The sequence below is a fragment of the Rhea americana genome, unplaced genomic scaffold (assembly GCF_003343005.1).
Source record: "Rhea americana isolate MKP2758 unplaced genomic scaffold, rheAme1 scaffold_291, whole genome shotgun sequence".
NCBI classification, from domain to species: domain Eukaryota; kingdom Metazoa; phylum Chordata; class Aves; order Rheiformes; family Rheidae; genus Rhea; species Rhea americana.
Genome location: NW_028186414.1, coordinates 194618 through 209723, shown reverse-complemented (window position 1 = coordinate 209723; position 15106 = coordinate 194618). Strand labels below are relative to the sequence as shown.

Genomic DNA, 15106 nt, shown 5'->3' with positions numbered 1-15106 from the left:
GGCGGCCATGGAGTACACGCCGCCCCCCAAGCCGCAGCTCTCGTCGCGGGCCAACGCCTTCTCCATCGCCGCGCTCATGTCCAGCGGGAGCTCCAAGGACAAGGAGTCCCCGGAGAGCACCATCAAGCCGCTGGGTGAGTGCCGCAGCCCGCGGTGGCCCCGCGCAGGGCGTCCGGAGCCCCGGCTGGCCGCGGGGTGCCGGCCGCCCGTCGGGGCCGCCGCCGCCGCGGGGGCTGCGCCGCGCCGCCCCCCTCCGCGCCCGGCAGCCGCCGGCCGAGCCCGCTCCCGAAGTGCTCGTTTCCTCCGAAATCCGCCCTCCTCAAAGCTCCTGTAGACCGTCTCCGATAGCAGCGGCTTTCCCTCTCTCTATACATGCATATATATAATATATATAATGTGTGTATAAGTATATATATATTCTTTTTATAGAAGTGAAAGCTTCAGCACAGAGGCATTTTAAATCTCTTTAATTATTATTATTATTATTTATTATGCACCGTCCTTTTCAGGCGAGGTTGTTTATAATACGAGCCGTTTTCCAAATTCCTCCAGGTTAAGTTACTCTGTTTATTTATCCGGCTTTGCCATTCGCAGAATAATATCACGCCCTGGGGTAGAGATGTTTCTCTTCACCGGTATGAAATAAACTGTCTCTTATTTATTGCACATCATGTGTGCTTTTAAAAGTCAAATAATAATAATAAAAAATGGTATTGTTCCTTGTTAACAAGGACTAATAAAATTTGTGCGTAGACCTCAAAACTCCTTTATTCCACCGCTACTCGATGTGGGCTTATACAGACTGTTTCAGTCTACAGTAATTGAGAAGATYTTTTAAATAATTCTTCGAGATTTTCGGGTTAGAGATTTCACTCATATTCGCTCACTTTGATGCAGATTCCCGAAGTCTTTTAAAAAACGTCAACATCTCCCCTCGCCGCGCATTTCTGTGACTCGTAATCCTTGCACGCATACAGCAGTTCACAGAAAACTACGAAAAATAACAATGTATTAAAAACTCTGGGTGCCAGTGAACAAGATTTCGTTCAAGCTTATAGGAAGTTTAATGTCTGCTCTATCTAATCAAATGGCTTAATAGATTTCATGTATTCTGGGGATTCCTTGTAAGTTTTTTTAATATATATTAAAATATATATATTTTTTAGTCCGTGCGATAGTATAGGCCGGGTATGTCATAATATGTCTGTTTGACGTATTTAAATAGTCTCGAGTTAAACACTTATTTTTTTTCTGCAAGGCTCTTTTGAAAATGTTCGCTTAATTCATATTTCTAATTTTCTTTTTAACTCCGTTGCCCCACACCTTCCAATTAGAAACTGAGGGAAAACGACTGTGTGTATCTCAGCTTTTATTTGCTGAAGATTTGGGGCAGAATCTCGCCTCTTTAATTTGTTAATTTTATTTATTTTATTTTATTTATTTTGTTTCGGTACGGGCATGGCGGATTTGTTCGCTCGAGGGCGGCGGAGGCGCCGCGGGAAGGCGGCTCCGCGGGGGAGCGGAGCGCATCTTCCCGCTGTCCCGCCGCTGCCACGCGAACCGGACCGCGCAAAGCAGCGCGGCCGCGCACGGCGCCGCGGCGCGACCCGAGCGCCCCCGCTTTAATGAGAATTAGTGACCTTTCCGCGGAAATCCCCCGGCAGCACCGCGGGGGGGTGGGGAGGGAAGCAACGCGCAGGGCGGCGCGGCCCCTCCGCGCCCCGCGGAGCCCTCAAGAGCATCGCGCCGCCGCCGAGTCTGGAGCTGCCGTCTCCGAGAAGGGGCTCAGTGGAGGCTGAGCGTCTCCCTCTGGGTGCGGGTTTGCTGTCGCCCGTAGCCCCGTCCCGGCTGAACCTCCCTTCTGCTCTTCTCCCCCAAACCCTGCAGAACAATTCGTGGAGAAATCCTCCTGCACCCAGCCTCTGACCGACCTGTCCGGCCTGGACCCTCACGGGGATTTTAGCGCCAGCCCTTCGTCCCTGTGCACCGAGCCCCTCATCCCCACTACCCCCATCATCCCCAGCGAGGAGATGGCCAAAATCTCCTGCAGCCTGGAGACCAAGGAGCTCTGGGACAAGTTCCACGAATTGGGCACCGAGATGATCATCACCAAGTCGGGGAGGTAAGGCTGGACGGCAGCGCGCCGGGGGAGGCAGGGCAGGGYGGGGAGATGTCCTCTCTGGGCAGCTGTTTGAGTGGAAATTGCAAAAAAATAAAAATAATTTAAAAAATCCAAGAGCGCCTTCATCTTGAGGGAGCAGCAGGGCCGGGGTGAGGGCACCCCACCRGCGGGCACTGCTAGCAGGGCTCAGCTCCCTGCGGCTGCTCCTCTGCCACCCTGCGTACATGTCCTCTGCGGGAGGCTGAGCTCGTACGGGACAAGTCCGAGCAGTTTGGGTAGACATTTAGGTGCCCTAATGATCTGCAAGGAAGCCCCTAGCCTGCAAACGAGCGGGAGTCAGCACTGTGGCCGCAAGCTGCTTTGCGTTGTGCAGCAGCTTTGCAGGGCTGCGGTGCTACAGACACACACGAACGCAGGGTCACAGAGCAGTAATTCCGTTTTTTCTTTTCTTTCTTTCTTTCTTTCTTTCTTTTCTTTCTTTCTTTTCTTTCTTTCTTTCTTTCTTTTTTTTGATGAACGTCTTTTCTCTGTTTGCATATCATGTGCAAAACAATCGTAGGCTTTTTAGTCATCTCAAAGCCTTGAGCTTCTTCAGCAAGGCTTTTGGGGTCAGCAAAATGCAGTCTGTAGCAGCCAAATGTCAGTTTTTGTAATCCCCGAAGTTACTTGTTATTTATGTAGCTCCCTGATGATTATTATAACGAGCCAGACATACCAGTGTGTGTTTAAAAAAACATGTATAAAATCTGCAACGTGAAGTTCCATTTTTTAAAAAGTTACTTAACTTTATTTCTAGCATATGGCAAAACACTGCATTTTAAAATCTATGTTTTGTCAAAATTCAAGTGGGAAAAAAAGGAAGCTTGTGGCAATACTTTTGGGAATATTCTGAACAGGCTAAAACAAGATGCATCTGCACTTCGTGGTAATACTAGTGGAAATAATTTTTGCAGTATGTCCCTAGCCCTAGCATGGATCCCACAAAAATAAATGTTTGTATGAACTTCCGTACCTTTGGTACAACTGTTTTCTGACATTGTTTGTGCACGTTAAGTACTGGGCAAAAATGCATTTTCCTCCTTTACTTTTTCACTATTACCATTTTATCTTTTTGCTTCAAAGAAGTTATTCTAATTTGTGTCTGTTGTTTCTGTGTATATTTTAGAGATACGTGGGATTTAATTTCTGTCACGCAATTGATGTTTCCATTTTTTTTCCAGGAGTTTAAAATGTAATTCTTATTCGTAGTGGCTTTTCAGAAGYTTTTATTTCTGCTCTCCATCTGTGTGTTTATTTTCTGATCTACCTTTATTTCAGGAGAATGTTTCCTACGATCAGGGTTTCCTTTTCGGGAGTGGATCCTGAAGCCAAGTACATTGTGTTAATGGATATAGTTCCTGTGGACAATAAAAGATACAGATATGCCTACCACAGGTCTTCCTGGCTAGTAGCTGGAAAAGCTGACCCTCCACTCCCTGCAAGGTTTGTAGATTTTACAGCTAGTTTGTGTGTCCGTGTATGTTTGTGTCCCTTCAAGAAATACCTATTAACCTTTGTATGCTGTTTGCAAACAGTGATCTGAGCGCCTGAGACCTTGCTGAAAAAGGTTGATCTCAAAACTCCAATTAATTTCTGTGAGGTAGAATCAGGCCTCAAATCTCTGCATGAGGTTTGATTTTTATATTGACTGTTCCAAAACTGTGCAGGATTTGGCTTAATGCCGTTTTTTTTTTTTTTTTTTTTTTTTTTTTAAGGAAATTCGCCTCAATTTAGATCAGGAAACTTTTTTCAAGTCTTTGATTTTTCTCTCGATTTCCTCCCCCCCAGTTCAACTGTATAATTTAAAGCAATCCAAGCACCACCAGACAAGTCCAAGTAGAAATACTACATTACAGTACAATGCTGTTTATGCTTTTAATTATATTATTTCTTGATAATATATCCAATGYTTACTAACTAATAATTTTATTTTGACTGTTAGTAACCCTTTATACAGTGATCAAAATATGTATCCATGTATCCCCTGTAGAGAGTTTTATTTATTTATTTATTTTTACTTTCTTAAGGAATCGTAGCATTTTTCTGGTACCTTAGGGAGGGGGAAAAAAAAGTAAACTAACACCCTTTCCTGTATAGAACAAAATGCTGTAGAAAACTCATTTTCAAAATCCTTCCATAGCTGTAATTAATGTCTAACTTCTTTCGGCATTGGGAAACTGAGGCTACAGCCCTAGGCCTTACGGTAGGGAAGCACTTCAGCGGCGACCTATACTTTATCATATTTAGCACAGCACTTCAGTATGTACTTAAGTCCCCAAGACCAGTAAGGCAGAAGCACATGTCTAACAGCTTTGCTGAGTCAGAGCTGGAGATAGGGCAGCAACACGGGTGCCGTTCTGGCTCCGCSAGAAACCTTTCGGATGCATGGAGGGCTCTGCACAGGCACACAGATCCCTTCCAGGTGTCTCAGCCCAGGGTTAAGATCTTGGGTATTACAGAGCCGGAATTAAAATTAAAACAGAAGAAATGGAAGCACATTTTTAGGTGTGGGTGCGGGACCAAATCCCGAACAATTTTGTTATATAAATAGTTCTGCTGAAATCTTGCTGACTCCGGATCTCTGGAAGGCAGCTCAGGGAAGTAAAGAAAAAGTGCATGCGTGGAAGCTATTATTAAAGACAGCAACCTAGGAGTTATGCTGGCTTTGTTTTCAGGGCCAAAAACTCCTTCTTGTAATGTGGTTAACAGCTAAGGGCTTCATTTGAAGTATTGTAATAGGCACTGCTCAAACCCCAAGGAAGAAGATGACTCTTGTTCCCAAAGGAGTCAGCGTCAAACAAAAAATTAAGGAAGGACAGAAACAGCCGCAGGGCAGGGTTCTCCCCTTCTTCTTTGTTCGTTAGTCCCTAGCTTTTTTKGGGGTACCTTTAGCTAGACTGCTAATCCACATGCTATCTGGCATAGAATAGTTCARTGAAGAAATTCTCATGAGACTAAGATAGGAGGCTGATCCTTGAAGTAATTAGCAAATTCCTTACCAACTTTTATAGGGATGAGGTCAAACCTTATTGCAGTTTACTATTTATTATCATATTGGTAGCTTTTAGAGGTCCCCATCAGGTCAGTGCCCCTGTGTGCTAATGTATACATATGCTGCATATCCTGTTTTATTTTCAGGATGTTTAGACAAAGCGGAACTGTTAATAACATGGGCACAGATTACTTCTTATTTCTATAAATGGTACTTGCACATATGTATATGCACTTTTTGCTTCTTACACTGCTATTTGATGAGAAAAGGCTGTCAAGAGGTGGTGTGTGCTGGCATGCTTGCATCACTGTTGCTGTTTCTGGAGCATTAATGCATCTTTTGAGGTGGGAAGCCTCAATCGTTCTCAAACACATTAAAAGTAGCAGTCTTCCCATCTTAACATGGTCCTGCTCCAGGAGCAGAAGCCTTCCATGAAGTTACTGCTCATGATTTCTTTCCTCCAAATGTACGTTTTTAGTGCTGGAACTGGTAGTGCCAAGATGCTAACTCCRCATACACATTGCTCTCTATTCACCTAGATAGTTTCAAAGCTATCAGGGGAATTAATGCCCAAGTCACATTATGCAGGTGTAAGGCTTTACATCAAATCCATAACACTTTTTACTCTTTCTACTCCAAAAATAACTTTAAACACTAAAACGACTTTTCTCAAAATTACTAAGTATTCTGTGATGCYGTTTGAAAGATTAGTCCTTCAGGGAATTCACTAGAAAAAACAGTTTTACCCCGTCTTCCTGCTGTCAACATTTAAGACAACTTTATTTTGCCACAGACACTTGGATAAAAATACTTCTCAGAAAGTCTTTTGTAAGTCTTCTGAAGTGCTTTCTGGGGATAGAATTCCTATGGGATATTTTTTGTTTGTTCTTCCGAATTGCAAAGACTATTTGAAAGCAACATCAGCTTAATAAGTTTCAGCATGTACCTTTAGTGCCTGTTCTCCCTTTTCTGCCTCCTGTCTTTCACTCATAAAGATTTTTTCCTGTTGTTTTACTTTTTTGGCAACACTGGCCTGCCCATAATCATTTGTTTAATGAAGCTGTAGTATTTACACACTTAGAGAAAACTCTAGGAAGGAAACTTTTAGAAAAGCTGTTGTTATATTTTACAAATTATCTGTTTGTGATGTTAAGGTAATGAAAATTGCACGCACAGAGAGCTTGTAGGACTGGTCCAACTGTAAATTGCATAGAAGGAAAATGGTATAGCGTTCCAAAATACACAAGAAGGAAGCAGTACCCAAATCATGGATATCTCATGAAAAATTAAATACCTTGGAGCAAATTTAGATCCAAAGAAGGCTCCTAGAGCCTTTGTGAATTCAAGTGCACAAGCTCTCCCATGCGGCCAGCCTTTGGCGGCAGAGCTCGCGCCCGCCGCAGCGGGAGCTGTGTGCGCGTYGGTGGAATGTGCACGTTTCGTCCTCTAATCCCTGTGCTCATGCACGCTCGCGGTCTCCTGGGCTCCCTCCACCTCAGACGGCGTTGTGTCTGCTTTTGAGTCCTCCTTTCCAGGCTGTACAGGATCAGGCCCTAGGAGAAGTATGCTGGGAGGTGTAGTTCAAACATGCGGAGCCATGCCTTCATGTGGGACTGAAGGCATAGAGCAAATCAGTAAAGAAAACAAGGTTTATAAATACATTTAAATAACCAGTATTCAGGTACCAATCCTTCGGCAACTTTCCTGTTAGCTCTCTGCTAACACCCAGGTAATCCATAGCTTGGTAGCAGTGTCAAACATTAACTGTGTATGGGGTAAAACAGTTGTGCACAGCTTTTAAACACACAAAGATCTTTACTCACTCCCCAAGCACATATTTGAAATAGTTTGGCTTTTTGGTCCCAATTAGCCAAACCTTGTTAAGGCTGACACTCTGTGATCTCAATAAAACAGTATTAGCTATCCAGCCATTCAGAATCAGGAGTCAGGCTCCAAAAAAATTAATAAAATAAAATAAAATAAAATCACACGACTGGCTGAAAAATTGCAGAGRTTGGAAGCAATATGTTTAAGATTCCTTTTGTTTTATCTGTGTGATTTGACCTTTTAAAGATTCAAATTTTCATAGTTTACTACAGGAAGGCAAAGTTAATTTTCAGGAAAGGTAATGTTCTTTTGACATAACAGAATTCCACATCTTGGGTTTTCAAATAAATCATTGTTTTTCACAAGCCTTGCGGTACAATCAGGAGAGTCAAGAGCAGCGAGGTCCTGCATATGTTAGGAACATTTTATTGCAGTACAAATCCTGGCACAGCATCCCTGCTGTGGACACAGTTATACCAGCCAAGCTGTGCTTCATATCAATTTAAGGAAAACATACCGAACATCTGAAGAGAGCTATGCTGGTAAAACTTCAGTTTAGCTAGCAGAACCGTGTCTTGGGGATTTTGCTGGCAAAGACAGAATCCAGGATGAAACCTTTCCTCGTTGAGCAACAGAGCTGTGCTCCGTAAAGCCATTAGTACAGACACTCTTCAATGAGGCGATCCACATAGCCTCATCACTTCGTGGTCTTTCAGGTCTCCCTTTGCCTAACCCAAACTGTAGCTCAATAAGAAAAAAAATTATTTAGATGATATATTTACTTTTTTTACCCTACATCTCAGCACTGCCCCACCCACGTAATGGAACAAATCTATCAGTGAGGCCAAATACATCATCTGTAGAGAGAGAGGCAGGCCCTCTGTGCACGATAATCAACGCTGACAGAAGTGGAACAATTCCAGTTTGACCCAGCTGAAGAGCTAAATTAGCTTTTAATTTAATATCACAGAAGAACATTTGAGTTAAATAGTTTTCAGCAATTTACCATTCCTGTAAAATCATTGTTCTTAAATAGCCCAGCACTTGTGAATAGTCTAGTCATAATGTATATATCTTTTTATCTACATGTCTTCTGTGCTTCCTTCTGCTTAATTTCTTAAGTTGTGGATTGTTAATTACATAGCTGCAATTAATTTTTTAATGTCAAATCACTGTGCTGGACTGCAGCCTTCAGCCTCTTGTAAACACACGTCACCACAGCTAACGTGTGATCGAGTGCAGGTTAAAATCATTATCACAGCTTAATGTTACATATAAAGAAAAATGCATTTTTATCTACATTCCCCCATTATCTCTCTAATGACACCATGTTTTTTTCTCTTGGAGCTGTAGTCATTGTTATTTTAAGTGCTTGTTAGTACAGCTGTGGGGAAAGACATGATCAATTTTTCATTTGGGAAAAGACAAAACAGTGAATGTTAGTTAATGTTCCCATTTTAGATAACTAGGTAAAATAATAGCTATGGTTAGAGAGCAATCTAGCACTTGGACACAGAATTCTTCATTATATTCTGGTGAATGAAAGAACTCATGTGCTCTACTGTCTTTCATTAATGGTCATATTTCAGGCATCATTAATTTAGGGAGATTGTGGGTTGTAGCAGAACTGTATTATACTAAGCTCTCAGGAAATTCATTTCTATGAAACCGCTGCATATCCTGGAAGCAAAATATTGTGGGCTTTCTAATTTTTTGCAAAGGTAGTGCCCACACACAAGCCAACTGGTGAGATTTTTATGAGCATGTCTTTTCTGTGTGTTTTTTAGGTTGTACGTGCACCCTGACTCACCATTTACAGGAGAGCAATTGCTAAAGCAGATGGTGTCATTCGAAAAAGTGAAGCTCACAAACAACGAGCTGGATCAGCATGGCCATGTGAGTAGCCCTCCTGGTGGGAAAGGGTAAAAATTCCACAATGAGGGAATTTCTCACTTGTACCACGGGGCTAATCCTGTAGGACAAAGGTCCCAAAGGGAAAAGACTGCCTTAGCTCTGAGGTTACACCTTTCTTGGCCAGCCCTTCATGCCACAGTGGAGGGGGAAGCTGTGCAAAGATTAAATGTTTTGGGTTTTAATCTCTCTTTTTGATAATCCCAGAAATCTGCTTATTATCTTTCATAAGCATTCCCTTTGTATCAGCATTACCGTTGTTTTCACTTTTCTGGAGGAGGAAGTGTGGCATCGTCTGCCTGGGAATRTTTGAGCCCACAGGCTGGACGAGCACACGTTTCTGCACAGGTTCTAGAGGCTATGCCCTACTGGGATGTTCCTGAGATAGATGGGTAAGGCCCAGGTCAACACAGGCAGTCAAATCATGCTCCCTTTCCAGYTGGAGGCAGAGCATCCAATGAGGAAAAATTCAGGATGAGATTGCACATAACAGTGAAGGAGAAAGGAAAGCAGATGAGCTTTTCGTTGTGCTTCCATCTTYATTTTGCTGTGACCTGGCAGTATGTTTTGCCACACCACACCATCTAGCAAACTCACATACTTTCCAGTGTGTGCTTGGGAGTTCCCTTCTACTGACTAGCATGTCGCCATTACAGGCATTAGGGTTGGGTCCATGGATAATAGCTTTTTTACTCCTAGGCAGAATGGGTACAGAATCAGCAGAAGATTGTTAGAAACACCAAACAAGGGCTCTAGAATTATAGAAGTAGATATGCCTCAATTGTTCCCAGAATAACCTTAGACTTTTGCATCCCCAGYGTGCAACAGGGTGGACTGGGGCCTCTAAATGGAACAGATCCCAGCACTGTTTGGTACCACTCTGTTGTCAAAAGCTCTGAGGCTGGAAGCTGGGAAATAGGATGCAGAACTGCTGGCAGTGGGTTCCCTCTATGCTCCTTCAGTCATCAGTGGAGAATCTGCATTCAGCCACTGTACAGTCTAATGTCAGGTGGTAAGAGCCGCCCCTAAAAAGCTGCCTGAAAAGTACAGAAYGGCTTGGTGGCACCTTATAATGGAGAAAGAAGAGCTAAAAGTGACTCTGAGCTAGGCAATTCTCCATGGGAAAGCTGAAGAAGCAGGGGGGTGGATTTGAAAGAGTTGTTGGCTCAGAACAGGACAATTAAAAAAAAAAGTGTATTGATAAAGGAGACATCAGCAAGACAGGCTTGATTTTGAACTGTGAAACGTAGGGGAGGATAACTAATCTGCAAAGCAGAATAGTTGCAGCACAGTGACACGTGATATCAGAAAGCCCACCCGTACGAAAGCATGCTATTAATTGCGTTTGCAGGCTGTTTGGCATAGTGGCCGTTTGTCTTAGTGTGTTCTGTGCAAATACTTCTCATTTGAAAGAGAATTTTTGTTCAAGACCTAAAAACTGAACCGTGGCCTTTATAGTTTGAAATATATCCTGAGAACTAGAAAAAATGAGAAGAAGAAAAAAAAATCTAAAGAAAGTCCAGCTAGATGCCTGTTGTTCCTTTGTAAAGATCTGTTGGCGGATATATTTTTCTTAAATCCTTTTCCCACCGTCACTCCCTTCCTGGCTGGAGGAGAATGTCTTTTTTCTCCGATTTCATAATCTCTAGAAGGGCAAAGCTGAAGATTTGTGGGCTCTATCATCGAGTGATGATAGAGTGGTATACGTACTTTAAAAAGAAGCATTTTTCATCATAACAGGGGCCATGTGTGCCTCTAATAAAGGGCTCGCAGCAGTATATTGCAAACTTGTTAGTAGTGGTGCAGTTCCCAGAAGTCCAGATGAGTATAAAATAGAAGTAGGTCTGAGAAACTGTCGGGAACTGAGGCATGTGACAGAGCAAGATGTAATCATTTCAGATACACACAGTGGGAGAATATGATCCGTGGCTTAGGAGATGTGGCCTCCTGATTAACTTTCCAAGAAACAGCAGAGGTGGAACAGATTCTTTGCACTTAGTCTTTGAACAGCTGAAGTCAATGGAAAGTTTTGCTTGTTCAGCTAAGAACAAGCCCTGAAGGCTCGATGCTGGGTTGAGATTTGCGTGACAGACATCATGCCTTCGTGGAGCACTCCCTTTTTAATATTTGATCATGTTTTATGTTCCAAATTAGAGTGTCAGGTTTTATGTGCTGCCTCGTTGAAGCTATGTAAATATCATCACTGGATGCTCAACAGAATTAAGGAAGAAATTCATTCTCTGAAGCGTTAAAAAGGGTGGTTTGCTGTGGTATGGCCAATGGTATTTCTGAGCTCCTGTGTGCTAAGGGAAGGGGAGAATTGAAATGCCTTCTGAAACCTCTCCCTTCTGTTTGAAAGAACCCTTCTTCACCAAGGAGATCTTTTTAATTGAGCTACTAAAATGTTMATTATGTTTGATAAGGCATGTTGGCTCCTGATGAAGTTTTAATGGCCTAAAAACTGTCTTTAAGTACTACTTACAGGTATAGAAGATGGAACCAACCTAATTGCAGTTTGTTCTAGTTGCTTGTTTTCTCTAACCCCCAAAAGACAGTTTTGGCTGTTACGATAATTGTGGGGTTTTATTTGTAGAGTGGTTCATTTCCTGAAAAGGAATCCACCTGAAGAGAAGAGAGGCATTTGTTTGTTTTAGTGTTTGTTTTCACTTATTCTGAGACTTTTGGACTTGGCAAGCATCTCTGCTGATGTATCTTCAGCGACTTGCGTAAGCCCGTAGCTATGCACATATTCTCCCCAAGTATCGCAGAGAAGTCTTATCTCTGTGTGCATGACATACGGCTCGCTCTATGGAAACACTTTCAGATATCCTCACTAGAGAAAGGAAATGGCTTCCATCTCTGGATTTTCAGAGCTGACCAAGTAATTTCTGTTTTCCTGGTTGCAGAACGTTTATGAGTATTATGATTTTTTTCCGATTTCTGGTGATATTTTTCACATCAATTGCTTGTCTTAGGACTTTGAATCACATTTAGTTGTGGTGGTATCATCTTTGGTTCACAGTGAGACCAGTCATGAGTATATACGTTATCACAGTTGCTTTCTGGTGCAAATGCATACATGGCTTTTGTGACAGCAAAACCTGAATGCATCAATGTTTGCAAAAAGAGATGCGAAGGTGTGAACACGGCCAAAGAATGTACCACAGTGAAGGAAGTGTTTCAGAATAGCCACAGGGAATGATGGCCATTTTTGAGAAAGTTAAACTGGTAAAAATTTGAAAGCTAAATGCTTTTAAAAAGTAAACCTTTGCCAGTAATGCTCTTCTTCAGTGAATGTGGAAGCTGTATTCACAGCAGACTTCCCGAATTCAGAGTCACCTCAGGGATTTTGCAGCTGGCATCCAGATTGCCTTTGGTGGCCAGTGGGAGCCAGCTGCTTCTAAACCTTACCTGACCTCGTGGTGAGCGTGATCCTGCCACGAAGGATCCTGGTCATCTCCCCTACCTGAGGTTGTCAGCACAGAAGCAGATGGGATAGCTGGAGGCCTGTGATCACTCGGCACTGTCAGTAAGCACGTGCTGGGGGGAATCTCATAAGCATTCATGGCCCTCGTGTTTCTCTTTGAGCACACCAGCATGAGTATCTCAGAGGTGGCATCAGAGATTTTCTGCTAAATACGCATCACAGGTGGGGGACTGTTCTGACTTGGAGGCCAACACTGGGGACTACTCAGTGGATGCACTCTGTGTATCAAAGTCCGTTAGGCTGTCTTGACAATCTGAATACAAAAGGATGCACAGATGTTGAGAAGTATTTTTCAGTATCCAACTGACTTTAATGTCAGCAAATGCTGCAATCTTGACATCCTCTGTGGGGCTGCAGATGGAGCACAATACGCATGGACCCCAGTAAAAAGGAAATGGTGACCTTAACTTTGACCTCGGGCCTTCCAGAATCTTTGTGAACTCTTGGCTGCATTTGGTACTGCGTTTTGTACCTGAATGACCTGACTTTTCTCCAGTGGAAATACGTGGGGTAGAGTATCATGGTAGAGGATGTTATTTAAGTGCACTTTTGGTCTTGGAAAACTTTCATAGAGGATTACGTGATCTTGTTTGAAAAATGGAGTTTCATTATCGCAATTCACATTCACAAAGGAGTGAAAGGAAAGGGTATGTGTGGGAGCTGCTCCATCGCAGCCTTTTCCTCCTTCCGCTCGGCTGCTGCTCAGATGTAATGCCGCGGCACGGATATCGCGGCCATMAAAGACAATGGAAAGTGCCGTGCCGAGCCGCTCACTAAGCTGATCGCCAGGCACACACCGACATCTAAAATGTCTTTTCTAACTGCTTAGAGCTGGTCCCAAAGTACAGAGCATCTACTGGGTCCCACTGACTAGGCTGGTGAGACAAAATCTGAGAAAYAGAGAGAAAAGTACTGAGAATATTAATCGCAAAGCATTTGCCCAGTGTGTGTGCGCGTGCGTGCGTGTGTGTATAAACTGATGAAGTGATTTGAGAAAGGACCTGAACTTGTAAAAGTTGACATATTAACACTTTCAGAGCGATGACTCCCTGTCATCATAGTGACTCCCTTCTCCTCATGCGCAGCCCACCAAAATCAYGGTGCAAGTTGCAGCAATCCTTCACCCCAAAGGAGAAGAGAAGAAAATGCCGAAGGGAATTTTAGCCATGAAAAAGCTGTTTCTAAGCTCCCCACTCCTAGGCAATATGCAATCTTTCTTATTTACTAAGTTAGCATGAAATCCTGCACTTCTGCTGTGTTTCAGCTGAAGTTAACGCTTCCCATGGAATGCAGATTAGCTATTCCAGATGTACAGAACTGGCTGTAATGTTGTTATGGCCCCCGTAAAATAGAACCACCCACACCATTGCCAATTCAGTCTTATGACTGTGATTATATCCAAAACAAGGACTGGTGCGAGCTGAGCTCTCTAATTCTTATATTGTAATATTGTGGTTAGAGCAGCCAAATAGGCCTCCATCCAGTGCTAATTGAAGCAAGTGAGAATCTCTGTTTGACTCCAGTGAGCATTGAAATTGGTTAGTTGGTCCATTAGGTTTGGAATTACGCTTTTGCTCATAAACAATTATTATCAAGAAAAAATGGTGAAACCTGTCCAGTTTACAGTTCTGGACTGATTTCTCTTCATGATTTCGTTAGTTTGCAGTGAAGAGCATCTACAAAGTAGGTTGCTTTAAAGGTTTGAATGGTGAAACCCTAAGACCCTAGGGAGGGTTGGTTTTTTCAGYTCTTTGTGCTAGTGGTGGCAGTTCTTTTGTAGTTTTGTTTTGTCATGTTTTTTGCAGAGGGTTTCTGCCTGGTTTTATTCTGCCACCCATACAATTTTGCAAATGTGAATTCTTGGCCGTATGCTTTTCAAGAGTTAATATTTACACTTGTCGGTGGCACCTACAAACTGGGGCACAAACTAGCAATAACACATTGTATATGTAGAACATCTCACCTGCAGGAACAGGTTTTTATGCTTCAGAAGCGTGTGCTCACTAGTGACACAGGGGTGAGAGGACATCAGCTCCTGAAATGCCTATTCTTACAGCTTAGTTTTCAGAAGGAAGCACCCGCCCAGATGAGCTGGAGAGCTTGTTCAGAAAACCAGCCCCAGGCTAGTTARATTTAAGATGTCCCCTCAACAGTGTTAATTGTACCTTTATTTTCCATGCAGTTTTATTGTCTTCAACAGCCTTGTTAATCTTCCTCTCAGGACAATGCCTTGTAACTGTTTCTTTCAGATCATTTTAAACTCCATGCACAAGTACCAGCCAAGGGTCCACATTATTAAGAAGAAGGATCACACGGCGTCTTTGCTAAATCTGAAATCTGAAGAGTTCAGGACATTTATCTTTCCAGAAACAGTTTTTACAGCTGTTACCGCCTATCAGAATCAGTTGGTGAGTACAGTTGCTAACTTCCTCTGATTTAGTTAAATTCCCCACAGCTAAGAAATTCCTTCTTTCCCCCACACTGAGATGTGGTTGAGGAAACTTGCTGATATAACTTACCTTTCCATTTGAATGTTTGCAGTGGCCTTGTCCAGCCTAATTCATACTAAGGAGTAATTCTTATGTACATGGGTAGTTCTCCTAGCTTCAAAGGGACGTAAAGATTGTTCATGCGAGTAAGGATGACACGGAAGAGGCTTTCATTTGTCTTCTTTTCTGCCTATACAAAGCTGTTTGCATATTATCCTTCAGTACTTCTTAAATTATAG

The 15106-nt window shown here is 42.8% G+C and overlaps 1 protein-coding gene across 2 annotated transcripts in view; it reads left to right on the top strand.

The window, feature by feature from the left end:
• The first annotated feature begins 6 nt into the window (after positions 1-6).
• TBX20 (T-box transcription factor 20) overlaps positions 7-15106 on the top strand; it is a 41507-nt gene continuing 26407 nt past the window's right edge. For both annotated transcript variants that reach the window (XM_085309134.1, XM_085309132.1), the window contains exons 1-5: positions 7-134; positions 1888-2122; positions 3440-3604; positions 8768-8876; positions 14628-14786. In XM_085309134.1, coding sequence (XP_085165260.1) covers positions 8-134; positions 1888-2122; positions 3440-3604; positions 8768-8876; positions 14628-14786 — 795 coding nt within the window. In that variant the 5' untranslated portion in view covers position 7. The remainder of the gene's footprint in view (positions 135-1887; positions 2123-3439; positions 3605-8767; positions 8877-14627; positions 14787-15106) is intronic.